At 37.1% G+C, this 19070-nt stretch overlaps 1 protein-coding gene across 3 annotated transcripts in view; it reads right to left on the reverse strand.

The window, feature by feature from the left end:
* The window catches only part of slc24a4 (solute carrier family 24 (sodium/potassium/calcium exchanger), member 4), a 43289-nt gene that overhangs the window by 4990 nt on the left and 19229 nt on the right, over positions 1 to 19070 (reverse strand). The window contains exons 3-13 of one of the 3 annotated variants that reach the window (XM_015405312.1): positions 15718 to 15794; positions 14722 to 14796; positions 14560 to 14644; positions 14355 to 14458; positions 13052 to 13126; positions 12936 to 12961; positions 11839 to 11892; positions 6807 to 6898; positions 2336 to 2505; positions 2026 to 2167; positions 1109 to 1275 (exon numbers count right to left, since the gene is read on the reverse strand). In XM_015405312.1, coding sequence (XP_015260798.1) covers positions 1109 to 1275; positions 2026 to 2167; positions 2336 to 2505; positions 6807 to 6898; positions 11839 to 11892; positions 12936 to 12961; positions 13052 to 13126; positions 14355 to 14458; positions 14560 to 14644; positions 14722 to 14796; positions 15718 to 15794 — 1067 coding nt within the window. Of the gene's footprint in view, positions 1 to 1108; positions 1276 to 2025; positions 2168 to 2335; positions 2506 to 6746; positions 6899 to 11838; positions 11893 to 12935; positions 12962 to 13051; positions 13127 to 14354; positions 14459 to 14559; positions 14645 to 14721; positions 14797 to 15717; positions 15795 to 19070 lie in introns of all 3 variants that reach the window. The other 2 variants (XM_015405305.1, XM_015405296.1) reach the window with 2 other exon arrangements.

Here is a 19070-nt window from a genome sequence, read left to right on the forward strand (position 1 = left end):
TTTTTTTTTTTTTTTTTACAATTTTACATTACTGCTCTAAGTGGGTCGCTCTGTCAGCTAAAGGCATATTCTAGTCCCTATACTCCAGTTAACTATTACTGAATGATTGATTATTAATTGATTAATCCCAATTAATCTAATAGTTTCAGCCCTAAATTGTTCACTTAAATGGCAAACATTACACAATTTCTCAAACACATGACTTTTAATGCTTAGCATTTGGAAGGAAGTACACCTGGTAAGAGTTACATAATTTTTTGGTTTTGCTCTCCACTGCTGTAGTGTGAACACCATGCTACTGTAGGTTTTAGAAAAAAAAAAAAAAGGAATTCAACGCCTTAAGAAAACTGGAGTACCTCGAAAGGTTTAAACCAAGTCTCAACAGTATTTGTATTTAGCCACTTTATTTTCTGAAAATTGTATTAAATATGACATTACAAACTATAGCCAACATGCCCAGGACTCTTTCCAAGAGAGTTCAAACAAAGAAAAGAACACAAGATGTTAAAAGAAGTCTCAAAGCAGGATTTAACACAAGTTCAATAGAGAAAATGTAGAAAAACAAGGATTGATTTTGAACACAGAAAAAGGAAGATGTTTAGTTTAAAAACAAGAAAAGCCTTCTGGGGAAAAAATAACTTTATATCAGAAACAAGACACCTTCAAGAGTAGGAAGTGTCATGGTCTGAGGAAGCTCATCAACGCTATACCTGGGCTTCCCACTATCACTACCTCCAAGACACCAGTAACCTCACCGAGACTGATGTCAGACTGATAGATTACTACAAGATTTTTGTCATGCTCTGTCAGCATAAAATTACACCAGGGACAAACAATCAGGGTTAGGCTGTCCCAATATCTTTCCTCAGCTAAAACATACATCTTGTTTAACAAAAGAGCTTTTATCGTTTAAATTCTATTAAACATTTGGTAACCAAGATTCAACCCCAGGCTAAAGATGTAGCCTAAATTTTTAAAATCAGGCAGGAGAGTTCAAGACCGGTTTTAACCTATTTTTTGAGCAGTAGTTTTGAATATTCACTTAACAGAGGGACAACGGTTTTAATTAATTTTATGCAATAGCAAAATCTCAGCAACTTAAACTCACCATCCAGACCATCAGGTAGGAGAAGACTGCAATCCAGACAGTGGAAAGGATGAAGGAGAGCATGAAGAATTTCTCCCAGCGAGGCTTGGCACAGTTGGGGACAGTAAAGAAAAGTAGCAATAGCAGCGGCCATGAGATCAACCACTTGATCTTGCTGCCCACAGCTCCTGCAAGAGACAACATGGACAATGAGAAGAAAGAGCTGAAGGTTGAAGCCAACTTCAAATATGAAACTACATTAAAACCACAAATTCATTTAAAATTAAATTTACATTTTGACCGACTCCCATTAATTAAGGGAAACTATGTCATTGTAGTTTGTTCCTCTCCTTGACATTGTTCAAGGAGAAATTCAAAACCTCTTTTCCGTCCGAATAGTTCTTCCTTAAATTTTTGATATTTAAAAATTTCTTAAGACATTGCCAATAACACTGCAAAACCCTTCATAAAATATACATTGTTTCTTCCGTGTTAAACCGCATAATGTTCAGTGATTCTGATTAGAGGAAGGTTTATACATCAAGTCAGTTATTTCCAAATCATATGCTCAAATCCAATTTCTAAAGTTACCGTAATTTTTACTAAACTGAAACATGCATTTATGATAGACTAGACCAGATTTAAATATTTCTGGCTCAGGTTGATGATAAATTAGACCCGATTTGCATCAGTCTGAGAATCAATGGCCACTTTGTTTAGTAGCTGTTATACTAAATTTATAGCAATTAATAACACCTAAAACAAAAATTAAAAAAAAGTTTTGTAATCATGAGAATGCAATTACTGAATTTCCTTTTGGGATTAACAAAGTGTTGAATTGAATGACCGGTTTGAAAAGCACATTACTCGTTAGTTTAACATATACAAAGATCTCTCTCGATACACCATATTGGAGTGTAAAGCCAAAAATCACATACTTGGAATATGAAATGGTGAAATTGTGTCATTTTCTTCCGTCTCTTTGGGTTTGTCCTCTGGCACGTTGCCATTCTCAATTTCAACCTTTCCGTCAATCACTTGCGTCTCCACACCATTGGCGGCTTGCACCAACTTCTGGCGCTTTCAGAAAATAGAAACTTAGTTAAAGAGCACACAAGCACAGGTCATGCTTTACATTTAGTCAACTGTATAGACAAAAAAGAAATTGTGATGAACATGTAGAATAAAATTATCTCTCTTCTGGAAATCAGTCTTTAGCATAACTGCAACAACTAAGGTCTGCTGTACCTCTGTGATGATGAGCCGACTGGCCATGCGGAGGCGGGTTTTGGGACCGAAGTGGCTGGTGACCATGACACGGAGTCCAGCCTCAGGAAACCTAAACTTTGATGGGCTGGCATTCATCATCTCATCCACCATTACCACTGAGCCACGGCTGTAAGCTTTGCTTGGCTTGACTGAAGAAATGAAGGCAGACATTCAATTTTATAGGGTAAAGGAAATAAAAAAGAAAACCCATAGACTAAAGTTATTACACCTAAATACTACAACATTACAAGCCTTAAGACAAACGTTAACATAGTCTTGAGACAATTTTAAATCCATCTATCAGAGCAGTGTTTCAATACCTCAGGCTAAAATAAAACTTTTAGCACTACAAAGTTGCCGACATTTATACTCAAAATGTTACCTTTAAATGGCAGCAGATCTAAAAACATGTGAAAAGCTTAGTAAATTTGGAAATAAAAGATTCAGTCTGTTAAAAGCATTTGTTAATCTGCCATAAACGACACCTGGGTTTAATATTCTGTTTCAGCGAGGTAGGAATTTGCTTGACTGTCTGATGGGCATCTTAAAAGCAAAGATTACCTTCAGGGCCATAACTTATAAAATAAACTGTTTTTTTTTTTAAATCTTCCTTTGAGGAATCTGATGTAGTTTATCAACTTATTAAAAGGTTGCATATTGATAAACGACATTGTCCTTCCTGCAATTTTGTTCTTTGCAATTACTCTACATTTGGATATTTAGTCTTTAGAAACTACTCATTTACATTAGCAGATTGACTTCTATAAAGAAACCAAACACATTTAAAATCCAGTTTAAAAGCCTTTGCCTGCTCTCCACTCCCCTCACTTGGAGGGTTGAGTTAGAATGTATTTTCGTAGAGAAAGACATCCAATATCTACAAACCTGTTCCCTCATTGAAATACACCTATAAACTGAGTGCCATAGATAGTCTGCAAGGGTGGCAAGTGAAGGAGTTTGTTTTATGGAGTTATTGGAGGAATTTTGCCCATTACAGAATTTGAATTTGGCTTTATAGAGTTGGATTTTAAGCAGCCTTAATTCTGCAACATCTCAATAGAATTTATGCCAAGGCTTCAACTATCCTACTGGGCCATTTAGAAGCGAAATTGCTGTAGTTCTTTGATTATTGTGCAACTAAATAGCAAATGTGACCAAGTTTAAGGTCGCACAGTGATTAGTGGATTTTTACCATTTTTAAATTATTGCTAGTAATCCATGTCCTTAACTAATCTCCAAAACAGATCCTCCTTTAAAGCAGTAAGTTTGGAGCAAGCTGGAACAAAACCTCTAAACCATGTCTGCAGAATGTCACTCAAGTCTCAGGGATGATGAGGCTGCCAGTTTTAGAGGCCTTTTTTCTTAACTACATAGAATTACTTATGTATGCTGGTGTGATCCGTTTGTTTGCTGACTCATGAACCAGTGGTCTTGTAAATTAAGCAAATGAGGCTTGTTTCAGCTGTTCTTGTTTTTGTTACCCCATGGATGGGTCATCTGTATGTGACAATTTACCAAGGCCAATGATATCATGGAAGGTTCCATGGTTTTTAACCAACTTTCTGTATATAACAGTGGCTCTCCATTTGATTCAATAGAATACCAAAGCTATGCAACCCTTTAAAAAAATGTACATCCTAATAATTCTTAAACTTTTAGTTAAAGCATTGTTTTTTGCGTTGAGATCTTTAAACCTTCACTGATTTTGAATAATTGCAATTAAAGTAGTTTCCTAATTCTTAAAAGGTAACTTCATTTAATTGTCTAGAAAAGCTTAAAATAATGATACTTGTAACCTTAAAATGCAGATTAACACTAAACATTGAAATTTTCACCTCAGTTTTAGATAATGTTTTGAAAACTGAAACTGTATTTGCAGTTATTTATTTGCAGGAATAGGCTATGAGTTTACATGCACTTGGAATAAAAATGTCTGCACTATATTAGTTTAGCCCAGCCTTAATTTAACTTTTTATGCAAGCACCAATGCACATAAATTAACAGAGTAAACAGTTCCTTTTGCGAAATTCATTACCACATCCGGACAGTATAGGGCTACACTCCATAGACTGGCAGGAGAAAAGCAGCATGCTAGCAGAAAAACTGGCACAGTGCAGCACATCACTGAAAGAGGAAGAGGGTTTAGTAAGGCTAAACAGACAGGCATGTTAGCAAAAATGTAGTTAGAGCTGAAAGAGTTCCTTCTAAAACAAGTATGAGTTTTTTTTATCCTTAGGATTAGTAGAAGAGGATAGTCAGGACTGTGGCTTAGAAGTGTTATAGAATCATCCACCAGTATTGGCACAAAAACTAGTTTTGTTTTAGTTTCAAGCACTTACAGCATACAGAAACCAAGTATAAATATTATACTTTAGAATAAACAAAATGAACTAGATGTACAGCCATTTATTTTCCATTAAAGAAAAGGCTGCAAGGAATTTATATTTAGAGAGACAGGCTGGGGGAAGGTCTTTGGTAATTGTTTTTTGTAGTTCAAACACAACTTTGGGTCTTTAGGATATGTAGGATCTGTAGAAATAGCTGCCCTTCTAATCCTAGACCTGAACAAGTTCAGAATGGAAGACAGATCAACAGATCTTGTGTACAACCAACGGTTTATTGCAGTTTTGCCCCATCCTCTAATGGATAAGCCAACCACCACAGTGATGGATTAACAAAAAGGACAATATGACCAACAGCTTTTGTGAAAGCTGACATGGGATGTAGAGTGTATGCTGGAACTTCTTCTGAACAGTGCCCATGTGTTACTGTAGAACCATCTCAGGTCCTAAAAAAGGGTAGTTCCTGGGAACCAAAAAGGATCTACAGTAGACTGTCATTTAGGATGGTGAGGGGATAAAGTCAGTTTTCCAGAAGTACATTGACATCTCAACATCTTGCCAGGTAAAATTCAGGTGGTTCCAACTGCAAGAGATAAGCCAATAATAATCCCATCTCAGAAAAATGACATCTGTAAACTTCAGACGTTTTACAGACTGGTCTCCTAAGGGCAGCCATTTGTGTACAGTGAGAAAGGGTAGTGGGGAAAGAAAAGAAAAAAAAACACCCCTGGGCGAGAGTGGTGTTGATGGTTGTGCAGGGGAAGACTTCCAAACTTACCACCTGCTACCAGTCAGGGAAAAATATGAAAAAAAATGCCAGCATTGTGACCAGGGTGAATGCTGATGGTGCTGAGGACCAAGCTTAAGTCCACAAACAGAGTCCACGCACATCTCCCTTTGGTTAGCCCAAAGTAACTGCTGGACCACCTACAGTTTGCGCCAAATGCCAGCCCCTTAAAGAATGTGGAATCATAAATGGCAAGGAAACAAGTCTGGCATTTTTAGGTTCCTTGGACCGGGACAACTGTAGAGCTAGTTTAAGATCTGAGTGATGCTATACAGGCTAAATATTTATTCACTGTAGGCCTACAGAGCCTTGATTTACAGGTGGATCCATGTTCCTACCCTCATCTATGTTCATGAGTTGTGGATCGTGATCAAAGGAACGAGATCACAGATACAAGCTGCTGAGATAAGTATACATTTTTTTCTCCTTCTGCACAGAATGCCTATGCTCTCCCTTAGAGATGGGGTCGGAGTTAGAGCTGCCGTTTCTCCATGTTGAGAGGAGCCATGTAAGGTGGCTCGGGGATCTGGTCAGGATGCTTTCTGGACACCTCCTTGGTGAGGCATTCAGGACATGTCCCACCTGGAGGAGACCAAGAACACGCTGGAAGGATTGTTACTTAACTGTCTTGGAAATCGCTAGTGACTAATTTGACAGATCTGAGCTGTAAAAGCTCAAGGGAAATTAATAAGATTCTCTGAGACTTTCAAAGACTGCACAAATGTTGTATTGAGGCAGCCATCTATAGTGTCATCTTGGAATTATCGATTAAAGAACTTTTTTTTTTTTAAGGTGCAACATTGAAATGGAGACTTTGTTGCATAGAATAAAAATCGGTTCAATGAGATGCATTTCAATTGGTTTTACAATGATTTAAGCAAGTGTATGCCCAGTTACTATAGCTAGAGACACCAAGTTCTTTCATGTTGAACACAAGGTAATTGCTTTTAAATTTCACAAGAACTGAAGTTCAACAAGGCTTTCCTGAAATATTGTAGAAGCCTCTCAATAACTACATACAGGTGTCTGTGAAGGGCTTATTGTAATAATTGTTTTTTTTTAAACAATCAAAATTGTCATATTGAAATCGTTAAGGTCAAATCATTAGCACAAAGCACTGGTCATGCCAGTATGTTAGTTTAGCAGGAAAAAAGCAAAGCCACAGACCCCTCAAGAGAAGAAGAAAATTCCATCATGTCTTAATTTTTGCTAGATAAACTAAGCCAATCAGTTGCGCCCCAGCCTGTCTGATTAACCTTACCTGCTGAGAGTAAAGGTGATGATGGGTCATCATCCCAAATATAGTCAAAACAAGCATTACCGTCCTCCATCTCACTACTAGTCGCAGCGTTACCATTGGCCACATTTTTTTTGGACTTCCCCATGAAAAACCGTTGCATGCTGGAGTTGAATCTAAGGGGAAAACAAGAAAGCAGAATAACCCTTTACAAAGGTCCCCCCACTAAGAGTTAAAGCACTTAAGAGTCTTAAAATGTCTATTTGGGCTCCATATGTGCAATTACAAATGGAGCAGTTTTCAACAAGACGGCATTAGCAATACGCAATGGAAAAAGGCCGAGATGTGTTACTCTGTATTGGAGACTATTTCAGTGTCATTACATAAATGGAACAAAGGCTGAGAAACTATAACTGCCTTTGAACATAAACTATGCAGAGGTAGTACCTGGAGTGATAAAAGAGCCAGTCTATTCCTTCTGCAACTTCAAAGAACATTACAACTAAAAACATCTGACTAGATTAAAGAACAAAGACAAAATTCTGTGTAGGCATTTCATTTTTTTTGTTTTATGCACTCAAAAAGGAAAACGGATTAAAAAATGTAATCCACAGACATTTGATATATCAATTTGTTAAGATCTCCTCTGACAAATACTTTTGATTGAGAGTGAAGCAAAACAAACACTGTATATTTACCTGAAATGTATATCTAAATGTAAAATGGGAATGTCAAGTTTGAGTTCTTAAGGGCAGATATCCTGCAAAATTTTAAATATGTCCCTGATCCAAACACCCTGAATCAAATGGCTTAATTACCACCTCATTTAACAAGTTCTCCAGAGTCCTGCAACAGACTTGATTCAAGTTTGTGACAACATACATCCATCTTAAACTAATCTGTCTTGTAAGAAGAATCCTAAATAAGAATTTATAGTGTTTAAACTAGGGGGGGGATTCCAGTTCCTGAAGGTTATCCTGCAACTTTTAGATATCTCCTTAGTCTAGCTCACCTGAATCAAGTAATTGGATGATTAAGAGGAGTAATTCATCCATTTGATTCAGGTGTTTTGGGCCTAGGATACATTTAAAGATTACAGGATACCAGCAAGAACTTGTATCGTCCACCCCTTTACAGTTATGGCAAGTTTTTCCTTTTTTATAGTTGTACAGGATGGATTTCAAAACTGAAAGGTACAAAGAAGAGGATTAAATAGATTGTAAATTCTTTAATAAATTGGGCTTTTGTTAGACTGCATCATTGGGTCCCCAAGTGCTTGTATGGTGGTGTTTTTTTTCCCCCTCTTGATTACCCTATGTCGTAGGGGTTGGTCGTTTTTTTTTCTCTTGATTACCTATTTTATGAAATTTGGGTCAAGTGAGTTCGAGAAAAAAAGCAGTGAAATCACCATTAAACCACGCGGAGCTATAGATGAAATGGTTGTACAAATATTATGGGAAATTTCCCATTTTCCAGACTTCCTCCCTCCCACATCCAATTAATCTTGACAGATTATTTAAGCTCAACCTTTTGTGGTGCACGGTGCATGTGGAGGGTGTCAAAGACTGCTAGACAGCTGTCAAGTCCAACAGTTTATGGCAGGGTTCCTCAATTCTGTTCCGAGATCCAAGGTCTGTGCTTCCACACCTGAATGCAGTCAGGTTAACCAGAAAATTTGCCTATTACTGTACGACTTCTACCTTTAGGCCATGACCTAACATTTCTGGATTACCACAGACTGGACTTGCAGTATGAAACAACTTAATGTGCATAGTGATCACTGTATCACTGAACCTGGATTGATTGTAGGGGCTAGAGAGGATGCTGCCAGAAGTTGGCCTATTTTGTTTCAAGAGAACACAAAGTACATATTCAAAACCGACTGCTGTCCTTACACCTAAAATATAGCACCAACTTATTGCTATAGCAAGGGCTGCAATCTGTGCTCTACCACTACAAGCCTTTTATCATGGGCCATACAATAAACTTTACATTAAAAGTTCTGTTCACGTATCATTATGACTAGTGAGAGCGTCAGCATCGGACTCAAAAAAGTTCAGAAATATTATACTGAAGACAAAAACACAGGAAAGGTGAGCCATCCCTCACCGTCTTGATCTGCTAATCAAACAAGAAACCAGAGTAAATGAAAGTAAGAGCAGAACAAATGCCAGAGGCTGCAGAAACACCCACCCAATTTGAAGTAATTCTCACCTATTTTGCATACCCAAATGGAAAAGCAAATGACTGAGGAACCGTAAGCCCACATTACATGCGATACATCATTTCATAGCCAACACCTTCTAGTTTCTGAAAATATAAGTAAAAATAGAGCAAGTTAAACACAGCCTAAGCAGCATTAGTTCAAACATGGCTCAAAGCTTCCTCCCCCCCCCCCCAATAACAGCAGGACTCTAGAAGGCGTAATATTGCTCTACTCTGCGAGTCATTGGCTGACAGGCAAGGAGTGCTTGTGAGACTTCATTGGCCGTCCCTGCCTCAAATCGAGTCGTATAAAGATGCAAACATGTCTTGTGCGCACGAAGATGTAAAACATACCAAACATCGCTGACAAATGTTTGAGGAATTAAGTCTTGTTAGCAAAATGACTAGCTATGACTAGCTAATAGAGATGGGAATCGAAAACCGGTTCCTGTTCAGAACTGGTTCTGTGTATTCCAATTCCATCGCACCGTTCGATTCCAGGCAGCACCAGAGCCTTACGATGGGCAGCACAACTTGCGTCATGTTTTTTATGCAAGTTACGCACAAAGCATTCAGTAAACCAGTACCACGTGCCCAGGCGCAAGCAAAAAGGAGTCCCATCGGGTAAACTGATCGAAAGTTTGGATGTAAAGTGACAATTACATCCCTGGGAGAAAATACATCCAACATGCAAAAAACACCTGCGCAGACAACATTGATTACATTTTAACGAATGCTATGTTATTTATGCTTTCGGACAGAAGCTAAAGTTACGACCAGCATGGAAGGCAACTCTGGTGGTAATTAGCTAGTTTTATATCATTGGCTGTGCTTAATGTGGTTCCTAGTAAATCATATGCCATTTCTGGAAATAAACCAATTTCCTACCTCTCTTTGGGGTTATTAAACATGCTACGAAGTTGCTCCGCAGTTCAGGGAGCGAGAGAAAGGTGATACTTGTTTAATGAAAAAACATTACTGTACAATTTTGGGAAATAAAATCATCTCCCGCCGATTTAAATAAACGGATGCCTTCTCCATTAGATTTAGATGACTGTGACAAGATGGGTAGCCTGGCTGGCTCAGAGGCTGGCAGCTCCCGTTCACTGCCTTCTGTTTTCACTGAGGCAGGCAGAAATAGAATGTTCCAGGTGAAGGTAGACGAATGTCACCGTGCACTTACCAAGTTCATTGTTTCACTTAGCTAACTTTTCTGATGTCAAAAAACAGAGGTTATGTGGCGATTTTCTCTTCATGGAAAATTTTTATGAATATTCTGGATTACTTTTAATCTGTGGACCCTTATGGACGAATGGAGTACAAACAATTGAAGATTGGATTTATAAAACAGCTTCAAAGGTATGTTGTGGCTTCTTTGTAATGTTTACATTTTGACATGCTGCTATATCTGGGCTAATTGTGCTTTAGTGCTTGCAGTGTCCACAAAATGAACTTGGTGGTTGAATTGTGGAAAATCGAAGCTTTCAACTATGTCCAACATGTCCGTATTGGTAAAAATTTTACCGTTGTAATTTTCATGCATTCCAAGTTATTAGTTGTTAAAGCTATAAAAACTGTCGTAAGTGATCTGATGGATTTTGAGGGGTGAGTAAACTTATCAAAGGATTTCAAGGAAATTGTTAATGGGGCACCTCATGCTGAGGAACAATTCATTTAAATTTGGTAATGAGCCAGTATGGGAATTTGAGCTATAGGTTTAAGTTACAATCTGGGGAAAATTTTGCTGCTTTCCTAGTTGATAAATGCATTCAACCCAAAAAAATGAATACTACCATCATACTTAGCAAGCCTCTGCATACAAACAAGGTACATAGAAAGTCAGTTTTAGACTCATTTTAAACTCATTACCTCCTACAGTTTAGTTGACAGTTAATCTTCCAGCTGACATTCAAAAGGGAACATCAGGAGAGCTTATTGTGTTCCTCCTAAGTTTGACATGAGCTCCTTAAACAGCTGAATAGCAGTCCTATATCCCTTGTTTTGATCAAGGCTCAACTTCAGGATACATAAAATAGAGTGCATTTCTCAGTTACAGGATTATATACATATAAAATAAATAAAGTAGTCATAAAATGAGATGTCCTGCTTATGATTTGTGCCATCCTTTCTCTCCCCTGCTGTCTAGCTTTCATCTCCACATATCTGAAGAGGGAGGGGTGGAGCATTATCTCGAATCAGAGCCCCAGACGGACTGTAATAAACCACTGTGCTCCATTTGGATTTGAACGGCCCAAAATGTGCAGCAGATATTTCAGGTTAACGGAGACATGACAGCATGTCCTACTGTAAGCATTTATTCCTCCAAATGAGAAAGGAGGGGAATGATCTGGTTAAGCCTGGTGCTTTTAGCCACTGCAGAGGGAAAAAGATTAAACTCTTATGGCAGAGAGCGAGCAGGCTGCTGCTGCTGAGTAACACAGATTACCAGCTGGACAGAGACAGCAGAAAAGGACAGCATAGTTCACATTATTCAGTCTGGACTGTAAAAGACAAATGGGGCTTAATGGAGTGCACCAACGGTCATCAATGAATGGCTCGACATATGGGAGAAATATGCAATAAAAATGACATACAAAGTCATTTAAAGTCTGACCTCTGGCTGCTTTGTTTGTAAACCAGTTTTGGCTCTAATACAGAGTTCAATGATTTTTAGTGAACTTACAAAAATAAATAAATAAAAATAAATAAATAAAATAAAAAACACTCCATCTGTGCAGAAGGCAGAAATGGGACAGGCTCTCACAGCTCAGAAAATAACTGCTCCTCTTGTGAAAGCAGTCATTTATACTCATCAGCTCACAGGTGTTTGTGAGTGAAGAGTCAAATAGACTTTAAAAGATTAATATGCCTAATCTAGCAAGAACCTTAAATGAAAATGGGTAGAACTCACTTCATGACCAGGATGTAGCCAGCATACATAATCACCAGGATTAAACTCTCCCACCTGAAGGAGGAAAAAGAAAATGCATTTCAGTAAAGCAAAGTTTCTTTATATTTTACTAGGCGGGGAACAACAAATCAGGACATATCATTGGTGTTCTACAAATTACACAACTAGAAACTTTCTAGCCATAACCCAAATAAGCTTTTTAAAAGGTATTAAAGGGGGTTAACACTAAAAACTAAAAAAAAAATGCATTTTTAACATTTATGGTTAATGGTAAAGAGCTAAATAACCAATAGAATTTTTGTTAAATTGTTTGGGGACAATGAGTGACATTTTCTAACACATTCTGGATGGGATATTTAATAAAGGCAGTTTTTAAAATGGAGAATTGAATTTTGGGTAGCGTGTAAAAAGCATAAATATTAAATTTTACTCAAACGCTAAAGCAACTGAAACACATCAGAACTGTAAAGATTTTAAGGTGATCCGACTTATTGCAGCAGTTCGTTTTGACATGAAACAGTCACTGGCCTCAAGGCAGAGCACCGTAAAAAGCTTCGACTTTTATCTCTTGAATAAGATGCACTAAAAGCACCCATTTTTTCTTTATCTGCAGTAAGTGGCAGACGTCCACCTGTTTCTGAATGGCTGAGCTTACTGAAAGGGTAGCACAGTTTCTGCACTCTTAAGAGATTCAGCTATTAATGTGTATGACTTGAAATATTATCAGTCATGATTAAGTTGCTTAATGCAAGGTTAAAGTTCTGTGTAATATGCACTGAAAAACACAAATTAAATCCAAGTAAAGTTCAAACATCCAATCCATGACATTACTTATTGTAAAGCAAAACATACACTGATAAAAATGGTCTATGAAATGGGCTGGTGATCTGTTAAATTGTCAGCAGGGGTGTTTATGTTTATATCTGAACTTCTGTATTATCCATCGTCTTTTCTCCAAATTCATGTGTACATTTTATGATTTGTGGATTCTGGCTCCTTTTTTTGGTACATAACTTCACTTATTTGAGCTTTTTTTCCAATGGTCTGAAAAGCAGTTTACATTTTGGAATATAACCTACATTGGTTCAACTACTTACCAAACAATCTTCTCATCATAGATGAACTGGGGGAAAAAAAGTTAGATTCTCGTTACCATCTGCAGTCCTATCAGAATAAGAGCAAATTTATATATTGACAGAAAATGTTAACTTACTGCAATCAAAGCTATGACAGACAGGGTGTAGTAGAAGGAGTCCCTGAAAACAGCCCACCAGGTCAGCAACACCACCTGAGAATTTACAGGTCAAAAGGAAGAAAAGTTTTATTAATCGTTAAACATTAGGGTGTTACAGTGGCTTTAGGACAAAATGGTAAATGTGCCTTTTGTGTTTTTACATAGTTAATGATGCAGGAGCAGAAAAGTAAAAAAAAAAATAATAATATTTTGTACTAAAGTTCATCTCCCCCTCCTCTCAGTTTCTGTACAGCAGGTTCAAGCCATGTATTTGCTTACAACTTAAGCAAAAGTGGAAATAAGTGGGGGGAATAAAAGGAAATCCATTTCTGCATTTTTGTTTTAAAAACTGTTGAAATGTTAAAACTTCATAAATTTTGCTTGTAAAGTAAAATTGATGCTGAATTGTTTATTTTTACACTTTTGTTATAAGTCAATTTAGGGATTTGGAAAAATGAAATCATTATAGTAATTTAAACAATGACTAGAAAACAGAATTCCTAAAAGGGAGAGAGCACGAACTACAATGACTCGTCTCACATCAGTAATAAATTCACAAAAACTAATTTTAAAAAAGTGAAAGAAATATTAAACATGAATTTAAACTGACAGTAATATTAAGGCATTTTGTGAGTCTTTAGTAGTGTTGCGGCAATGCCATATTTTGGCCCCGATACCGATACCCGATACCTGGCTGTGCAGTATCGGCCGATACCGATACCATAATAACGTAAAATAATTGCCATCATGGCTTTGTCAAGCTGCTGCCTACCTTTGTAAAACAGGAAAAAATCTAATACAAAGTGAATCCAGTAGAACTTTTTATTAAAAAGTTCTACTGGATAATAAAAATAAAAAGTTTTTATTGCCTACCAGGAGTGGGTGACAATAGTTGAATAAACTTATGGCTCTCAAAATGGTATCTGTGCCCTATTTGTTGGTACTCGCCGATACCTATACCACCATTTTAGGGCAGTATCGGGGCCCTGTCCGATACTGGTATCGGTGCAACACTAGATTTTAGTACACAGTTTTTGTACAAGCATGACATTTTTTTAATTAACTTTAACAGACTTTGCTTTCTAAAGCTAAATCAGTGCTGAAACTTTGGCTTTTATAATCTTATAAAAATATGGGACAGTTCTTTTGAACTAACTTAGTTCATGATTTCATAAGCCTTTGTTTTTCCTCAAAGGAGTGCAGCACATGTGCTGCTCTACAGTCTATAAATAAACAAGATGATGCAGGCTCAGCAGTAAGTCCCTCGCTCTGACTCACGCACCTGTCCGGCAAAGATTCCACACACACCAATGATGCAGAGGATGTTGAAAACTGCTGAGCCGACGATGGTCCCCACTCCCACATCACCATGGGTGATGAAGACACCTGCACACAAGGAAGGAGCTGCTCAGAACCAACTGAGACACAGACCATCTGAGTCTGTCTGCATGCATGATCTGTATCCATGAGTCTGTATGAGTGTGTACCAATGACAGATGCAAAGAGCTCTGGTGCAGAACTGCCAGCTGCCATAAAGGTGGCTCCCGCAACATCTTCACTAAGGTCTAGTTTCTACAATATGAAGAGAAGAATTGTGAATTCATCAAATATTTAGGAAGAACCTAAAGGGATTAAAGCCTCCACAGTACCTCACAGATCTTTTCCAGCGATGTCACAAAGTATTCATCACAAGTTATGGCAAGAGCCAGGAACATGTAGAGAGTCTGCAAACAAAAGACAAGAAAATACATGAAAGATTAAGTAAATGCACATATGAATAAATCTTTACTAACTTACAAAATAGGGAGCCAAAAATATCCTGCTGATGAACAACAAGTGGAGGGAACAAAACACTTTACCAGATTAGAGAAAACCTACATTAAAATCAGAGGTAAATTATTACTGGAGTCACAATTAGAAATGGATCATTATCCTGCCAGAGTGAGAAAGGAGCGGAGATACTGCCCGTTTCAGCTGCTGAGAAGAGCTATAAATTATAGATTAGTCATGACATCAGGGCTGATCAGCTCTCAGATGCTCTGCTCTATGCTATCCACAGGGGGCACTGCAGGACTGCAGCATCAACAGACTTTTCACAGTTAAATTAAATCCTAATGAACAGTAAACCAAATGCAACATTTTGCCACAGGCTGCATATTTATTCCAAATTTTATTCATCCTTTAGAATTGCAGACATGCAAAGATTTGAATCATAAATTTTGACCTTAACAGACCGAACAATGATTGCATTTCCGCATCGATGGCCGATTACATCTTTAGCAACCCAGGAATCTCACATACATTTGCTACACATTTGTTGTCTCACATTGTTACAACCACTAGAAAACTGTAATTTCTTATATTTGTCTTTCCCCAATATGGTTTTATAAATAATTTCTCTCTTTTTTGAATGTGCCATTTACATACATTCATTTAAAAAAAAAAAAAAACTTAAGTTAATTAGGATATATCAATTTAAGTTAATTTCAGATTTGGAGTAAATTGTGCCCGTTCCAACTCGTCATCTCACAGCACTTTAGATAAAGCTCAGTCAGTCAAACTGGACAGTTTCTAAGTCAACCTCATTATACCAAAGTTATCTTGCCAATCAAACTAATAACTTGTGCCATCACTTAAGTTCTTACCGCCACAATATGCAGCAGGACTGCTCCACTCTTTCGTTCGTTGTTGGTGAAAAGGTCATCCGGAAACTCATGTATTGCTAAGAAGAGAGGAAATGTCACGGTCACAACACATCAGCAGCATGACTGTAAGGTATTCATGTACCCAGCCCACCCCAACAAAGTTTGTGACCGCATGATGACCAACTAGGAGGCAAACAGCAGGGGCAGTTTGACAGAGTAACCCTTCTCATGTTGATAAATTCACACCAAATAGGCACAATATTCATTGCAATCATTTAAACTGCTGTAAGTCAAACCCCAGCAACATATACAAGGAAGGAAACAGTGGCCAGACTTTAGTACAGGAAAAAGTTTGAACAAAATTTGGAGTGAAGCCAAAATTGGAAGTGAAGTAGTGACATATTAGAAGTAAGGTAACTTCCAAAGAGGTGTTCAGGTAAGAAATTGCAATACAGTTGAAGCATAAAAGCATATAAAAAAAAGAATGAGATACCCTGAGGAACAGGACATGAAAACACCATCTCTGGAAGTTAGGGGGAAGAGTCCGGTTTTATGCAAAAGTCAAATTCTGCATACTTCCAAGCTCTAAGAGACTTAAAAGGACAAATACTCATAACTGAACCAGCAATATACCTTTGATTCTTTTGAAAGCAAACCTTGTAAATTTCATCGTTGTAGTTATTTTTGGTGTCATTTGAACAAATTCCTGTGACATGCCAACTGAACTGAGAAAAAAAGATTCAGACCTGTACCAGTACAGTAAGCCATGATGTCAGATTAGGATTCAGATTGTATTAATCTGAAATTAAACCAAAGACAATATTGTGCTGCGGACTGATAGGTTTCCCCATGTGCTGCGTGTGAGAATATTCATCTACATCAGAGGCAGAGCCTGTGGCTTTCATCCAGCAAGCTCCATATGGTATTAAACCTCCGAATGAAACAGTTTGCAGGCACAGCAGGTTGTCATCAATTAACAACCAGTGGGCATGCCAGCAATAGTCAATACTTCAAAACTGGTTTAATTCCAACAACATTTAAACCCACAAAACTTCAAAAGCTTTTGGATCAGATGAAAAACTGCACACATTTAGTGGAACTAAACAGATACATTTTTTTTGTTCAAAATCTAATGTTTTTAATGTCCAAGACAAGAAATGCCTTAAAATCTAGAAAAATAAAATAAATATTGTCTTTATTCCTACTTTATATCCAGTTGTTCAGGTAAGAGAAAGAACATTGGCAAAAATATTTGTGAGAACTAAGGAACTTAAACTAGTCAGAGATAAAAGCAATGTTTAAAGAAAGGTTGGTTTTTAATACCCCATGCTTCTTAATGTACATTTAGTGATTTAACTGCATTCCATGATATGATCAAACTATGGCTCCACTGCAGCACAATGCTAACCCATCCACCTAAACTGAACTGACAGGCCAAGTAATGGGAGGCTTAATCAGCTGACAGGAAAACCCATTAGTCCTGAGCTCCACAAATCCGGTATTTATAGAAGAAAGGGGAAAAGTAAAAAAAAAAAAGACACAAAGAAAGTCACAAGTTGTTGTACTGGAAGCCATGTAAGAAAGAGCACTGTATCCAACAGGTTTAATTGCCGAAATATCAAAGAGTGCAGCTTGTGCAATCAATACTTTGCAGGACATATCACCCTCAGGCTTTTAAAGCAGAATATCCAAAATATGTCCAAAAAGGCAAACTTCTTTCTACATGTTTAGCTTAAGTACAATTTGAATAATAATGTAGCCATCTAAAAGGTTACAAAACCTTTGCATGCCACTGCAGTCTCCTTTAAACAAAAGTGGTCATTAAAAACTGTTGTCACCATCTGCTGGCAATAGAGGTAAAACCAGACAGGAACATTGCTTCACTCTTAACAGGACAAGATGTACACATAAATTTTGTCAAAATATTTCACAAAAGGAAATTAACTGGAAATATACTAGTATAATGACAAAATGTGCCGGTCATTTTAATTAGCTGTTGAAAATGCATTTATACAGTTTTTAAAGCCTGCATTGATTACTGATTAAGGGAAAAAAATGATATATTTCTATCAACCTCACTGCTAAGCAGGAGAACAAGAGTTTTTCTTTACCTTCAGTCCGCTGTATTGTAGTTTTTATGAGATAATCATTCTTTAAAATAAAAAACAGGGTTAGAAAATTCACTGGAAATCAATTAATGGTTTCACTTTATTTGAAATGCTACAAACTTCCAGATTTGCATAGATAAGTGGGCACTCCATATTCCCACATTTGAGAATTGAGAAAGTCCTTTCAAATGATTGGAATTTTTCCAAATTGAATAAGTTGATTTGACTAATTGTTTTAGCATATAAATCCCTTATCCAATTGTACAATAGTATATCTATATCTAGATGTATACACCCTGTGCAATGACCCTGCATAATAATCCTGCTATGAAAAAAAAAAAAAAAAAAAAAAGCCATCATATGTGGATGCACTGTATATACTGTGTATATCCCATGCACCTTTTTGTTCCTTTGGCACCTTTTCTTTTTATTTGAGCTGATTTAACAGGTAAATTTATCCACTCTGAGATCAGTAAAGACAATCATTCAATCAATTTGCAGGCGGAAAGCACACCTCAGGGACAACTGCTGTCAATTAACATTTCTTTAGGAAAATAAAATATGTTGCAGTTTCAAGTTGTACCATTACTCTACTGCACATCATACTTAAACTCCATTTCTAAGCTCTACTTCAGTCAGAAGCAAGCCATCTTAATACAAATGTTCGACCCCATATTGTCTAGTCGAATTTATATTACCCCTCCCATTTTGGAGCAGTAACTGCAAAGTTTTAAATTCTTTACATCTAACAATAATGTAAAGACACGGTTTAGAGTGAAAGGGTCTGAAGTCATCACTAAAAGCAGACATTTTACTGAAGTGCACAGACTTTACTTGATTTTCATTTCTACAGTTTAACACCCTATTCAATACAGTCGTTTTGGTTCAGTCTTTGCACAGAAGAGAAACCTTCATTAAGAGAAGAACTTAAGTGAATTAGACCAAGACACTGCTGTTCAAACAAAGCAGAGTTTATTAGATATGATCAAGTTACTAAAACGTTAAAGTTTATTTAAAGAGGATGTCAAAAAGTTGAAAAATAAGTGGCCAAGTACACAGTCAACAGAAGTTTCTCTAAAAAGTATATTTTAGATTTAGTTTTCACTTAATAAAGCATGAGCATAAAATTACCATAATCTTTTCATCATGTAAAAAGAAAGATGTATACAAATCGAACTTGCGTTCTAAATTAATATGATGCATAAATGAGACTGTGCCACACATTTTAAACTTGTTTGCAAACAT

The sequence above is a fragment of the Cyprinodon variegatus genome, unplaced genomic scaffold (genome assembly GCF_000732505.1).
Source record: "Cyprinodon variegatus isolate N-32 unplaced genomic scaffold, C_variegatus-1.0 Scaffold37, whole genome shotgun sequence".
NCBI classification, from domain to species: domain Eukaryota; kingdom Metazoa; phylum Chordata; class Actinopteri; order Cyprinodontiformes; family Cyprinodontidae; genus Cyprinodon; species Cyprinodon variegatus.